The sequence below is a fragment of the Equus quagga genome, chromosome 2 (assembly GCF_021613505.1).
Source record: "Equus quagga isolate Etosha38 chromosome 2, UCLA_HA_Equagga_1.0, whole genome shotgun sequence".
Classification (NCBI taxonomy): Eukaryota; Metazoa; Chordata; class Mammalia; order Perissodactyla; family Equidae; genus Equus; species Equus quagga.
In genome coordinates, this window is record NC_060268.1 from 1,872,047 (window position 1) to 1,876,405 (window position 4,359).

The window sequence follows — 4,359 nt, forward strand, 5'->3', positions numbered from 1 at the left end:
AAACCCCATAGCCCCGCTTCACAGGCCTCATCCCCCCCCTACAGATGCAGACCCCGAGATTCAGAAGGTGAGGGTCTCTCAACTAGACGGTGGAGTTACACGAGGCTCAGCACAGGTACAGAGAGAGTGACTGGGATTTTCTTTTAAGCTTTTTTTGTGTTATTGACATTGAGCTATTTCTGTCTCATCTTTTATTGTTTGGTTGATTAAATCTATAGTTTTTTAAGAGCCCCTGAGCCAGAATAGCCTGCCCAGAAGCCACTGCAGAGCTCAGACATCCTTAGGGAGCAGGAGGACAGGCAGGTGCCGCATCCCACGGCTGACCCGAGACGGTCATACGTCATCCCATCCGCCTGGGTTCTTTCTCTGGGACACCACTCCCCTCCCGGTAGGTGTGGTACAGGTGGAACTGTTGGTCCCAGTACCCCCTCCCCCACCAGATGTGAGTCTCCCTTCACCCTGACAACAGTGACCGACCCAAGGGCTGGTCAAGTGCCACCTCTCCATGCAGCCTGTGCAGGTCACAATCTGTGCACGTCCAGGGTTTACTCCCCTAGAGCCATGCAGTGCAAACCTGCACACCACAGCTGGGCTCTGGAGCTGGACTGCTGGGTTCAGATTCCAGTTCCACCAACTAATAGCTGTGTGGTCTTAGGAAAGCCACTTAACTTATCTGGGCTTCAGTTTCTTCATTTGCAGTGGAGGTGGTAATGGGACCTAACTCAAAGCTTTCTTTATAGGGATTAAATAAATTAATATTCGTGACCTGCTCAGAACAGTGACCAGCTACTTAAGTGTTGAATTTGAAAGAAAACAGCCTGCAGCTCCGAGGCATGGCCCGGTGAGGCCCACATCCTTTCCGGGGACTGATTTTCGGAAGCAGAGACAGGAAGCTCTTCTTCCTACCGGGATTTCTAAATTGAGCTTCTAGTGGCTGGGACTCTCACCACACGGTGAAGGCGCCTCTGCTGCAGGGGGATGAGAGCAACCTGCAGACAGACTCAGGGACAAGCAGAGGGGAGAGCCGGGAGGGGCCTGGCAGGGTCGAATGGCCATCGTCTGTGATTCCTGCTGTCCCTTCCCTGTCTTAGCTGCCCAGCGGCAGGGGCCAGCCAGCCTCTCTTTTTATTTTTTTTTATTTTTTTTTTTGGTGTGCAATTCAGGTTTTATTGCTCATTAATTATGCCATTCTACATAATTTTAAGTAAACAGACTTTGAGAAAATATACCGGGAGTATTAAGCAGATGACGGCAATACTGATGAGGATGTTCAAGAGTTTTACGTAAGGTAGAAAGAGGCACCACTGCTACCATCACCCCCTGAAATGTGTACATTTCATATAAAAAGAGGAAAAACAATTCATTGGCATTTAACTAGCATTATTCTTTGTAATCTACGAACCACAGTAAGCCTAAACAATTTCAGAAGCTTCAGAGCAAAACAAAGAATTTTCTCCACTGGCAGATATAGTAGTTTGTCTTTTTAAAAACAAAGCAAATAAATCAACACAACACAAACTACACACACAACCCCGAAATAAAAGTTGGCATATTCCAGTGGTCCTGAATTTTAATGTTGCTATCATAAGAGTTCAAGAAATAAAATGTGATTCAGCTTTTGAAAATGAGATTAAGCTTCTTCACTGTAATTATACTTACAATTCGAACGATTTAACTGAAGCCAATGCTAACCCAGTAAAAACCACGGAAACAATTCAAACTACTCTTACACTAAGGAAAGTTCTTGAAAAGTTAAATATTCTTTAAAAACTGAGACCCAAGCTGCACAAGTATAACTTGAGGAACCAACAATCTACCCTTCCAGACACCACAGCAGCAGTTCTAAGTGTTTTTAAAGCTGGGGAGCATAGACAGAAATTACTGTAAATTGCACACACACATCAATAACTTCATGGTAAAACTATGCTAAAAGTCTCCTCTATTAATGTGCTACAGCTCAGCATTTGAAATGCTTCTATACCTACTATTACAAAGATGCTCGGGCTGAGAAATACATTTCGATAACTGAAAAGAAACAAGACTTGAAATGTGGTTTTCTGTTAAACCATTTAGAAGACCTCACTTAACCAAACAACTAAAAATACACAATAGCAGATAAATAGGAATCTATTAAAACCATTGTCTCCAACAATACAAATATTAAATATTAAGGCATCTTTTACTCCCATGTTGGTATATGCAACAAAGAGAAATGTTTTAAATAGGAGCCAGCCCTTCTATTCAAACGCTTTCTAATGTATTTGGCAGATTTGTTTCTATCTTTTCATAGCATACAAACCATTGAAAGCTTTCATGATCCAACACCGTGACCCAAACCAAGAGAAAAGTATAAACAGGTATTTATTTATTAAAGAGAAGCAGTTCACCTTTGAAAAATAAAAAGGAACTACAAAGAATATTATGTATAAAGTTCAAATACCAGTATTTAAATTTCTCTGAAGCAAGTTATGCTTCAGTAATTAAGAGAAAGAATAGCTGAAGACTTCAAGATGAGAAGCCTATCCACATGGCCCATGAGGGGCAGTAACTGTTCACTGTGTTCTGCTCCACTGGGATGAGGGTTTGACAAGGGCTTCAGACTGCTTTTAAAAATATCACGTCCACTAGAATAAAACCATGTAAATTAACATTGATTATTTTTTATTCCCCGTATTTGTCCATTTCCAAAGCCCAACAGGCTTCACGAAGTTTACTAAACGGTAACCTTTTCACCTTTTATTAAGGCAAGTTTGTGAAAATAACTTAATACAACCAATCACTTTATGAACTTTTGGCTTAAAACATTGTTTACTAAGAAACACACTCAAAAAATTGTGTTTTATAAAAAGCCCCCTCAATACCAGAAGAGTCATGAAAGATTTTGAACCCAGGTTACTTTTTAAAGGATGCTCTTCCTTTGTCTCAATTCCAAGTGCTAGTCATCATCTTTAGAGCCAGTTTTGCTTAAATGCTTCACCACATCAACCCAGTTCCATCCTCGAGGAAGCTCTCCTTTGTGATCTGTTTTGTCCGCCAGTTTACGTTTCTGGGCTTTTGAAAGTTGTTCTTTTTTGTCTTTTTTCTTACTTGATGGGGCTGTATTAGGAGTTTCAATGGAGATGATATTGCTTATGGATGTTGTGGAATTAACAGGATTGTGATTCTCCATGAACTGCTCCTTATTGTCCTTGGCATATTCAAACAACGTGTAGGTCATAGCGGTCCCGAGGTTAACTTCCACCGCCTCCTGCAGCTTGGCTAATATACTCTGCTTTACAGCTGATGATATGGTGTTGTTGAAGAACGCGTTCATAGATATAATTGGAGGTGTCTGGGGATATGTTCCGTCCAGGAAATCTCTATTAAGAAGGCTTTGGGATCACCATTTTCACCTATCCTATATTGAAATGAAACTGGACTTAATTCCCGGAAACTCTCATCTCCTTCATAAATAGAACGTAATGCTTCCAGTTCCATCTCCTGGTCCTCGTTGGCACTCATCGTGCCGGACGTGGGGAGCCTCCCGGGCGGACGGCGTTCGCGACCACGAAGGGCCCCGAGGCTGGGGCGTCCCCCTTCTGCGCCCTCGGCTCGGGAAGCACACCCTTCGCACAGCCGACGAGAGTCACGCGCACCACGGCCTTCAGGCCGCGCGAAGCTGCTGGCGGGGACTGTGGGCCCTCTCTTTTTATTTTTATTTAAGTTAGCTGGGATTATCTTCTGTCCCTTGCAATTGAAACAATCTTGGCTAACCCAGTGCCTTAGACCTGGGGTTGCAGATTCAAACGCCAAAAGGACCTGGGAGCTCCAGGGCAGAAAAGTCATTTTTGATGGCAAAGGGCACGTAGAGAAATCTCTCTCTACCATAAGAAAACAGCAGGGCAAGGTCAGTAGCACCTGGCGGCCGTGTGAGGGCCTCGCAGGGGGCAGTGGGGAGCGTGGACTGCCAGGCATGCGCTCTGTCTGACCACACGGTCCAGCTTGCCAGGAGAGCCCAGGTTAGCAATACCTCCTGAGTTTTTTTCTCCGAAAGAAGCCATAAATCTGTGACTCTCTCAATCTATAAATGGTGGATCGCAGCTTTTTACAATATTGTGCAACATGTCTGCAAACAAATGTGTCTCCAGGGTTGCCGATTACAACTGGCTGGTGCAGTCCCAGGGTTTCCCTGTGGAGGGACCAACCTAGGAGTCTAAAGGGAACAGGGGCTTGGGGCTCCAGGCCTGGGGTTCCACCTCTGCCAGGGTTTCTGGATCCCCTGCTCCACCCTCACATCAGAGCTGGCCTCTGTGTAAAGGGATCCCCCATTGTCTGGGGGATCATTCCACTCCTCACCAGGGTCCTGAGCTCCTTCCTCTG

At 44.5% G+C, this 4,359-nt stretch overlaps 1 protein-coding gene across 1 annotated transcript; it reads right to left on the reverse strand.

Annotated features, from left to right (window-relative positions):
- Positions 1-1,157: 1,157 nt before the first annotated feature.
- Positions 1,158-3,619, reverse strand: LOC124235493 (RWD domain-containing protein 4-like). Its single transcript, XM_046653600.1, is given in 3 exon segments — positions 1,158-2,624; positions 2,897-3,345; positions 3,348-3,619. Coding segments are annotated over 2 exon segments (564 nt in total). The 5' UTR covers positions 3,502-3,619; the 3' UTR covers positions 1,158-2,624; positions 2,897-2,935.
- Between the last annotated feature and the right edge of the window lie 740 nt (positions 3,620-4,359).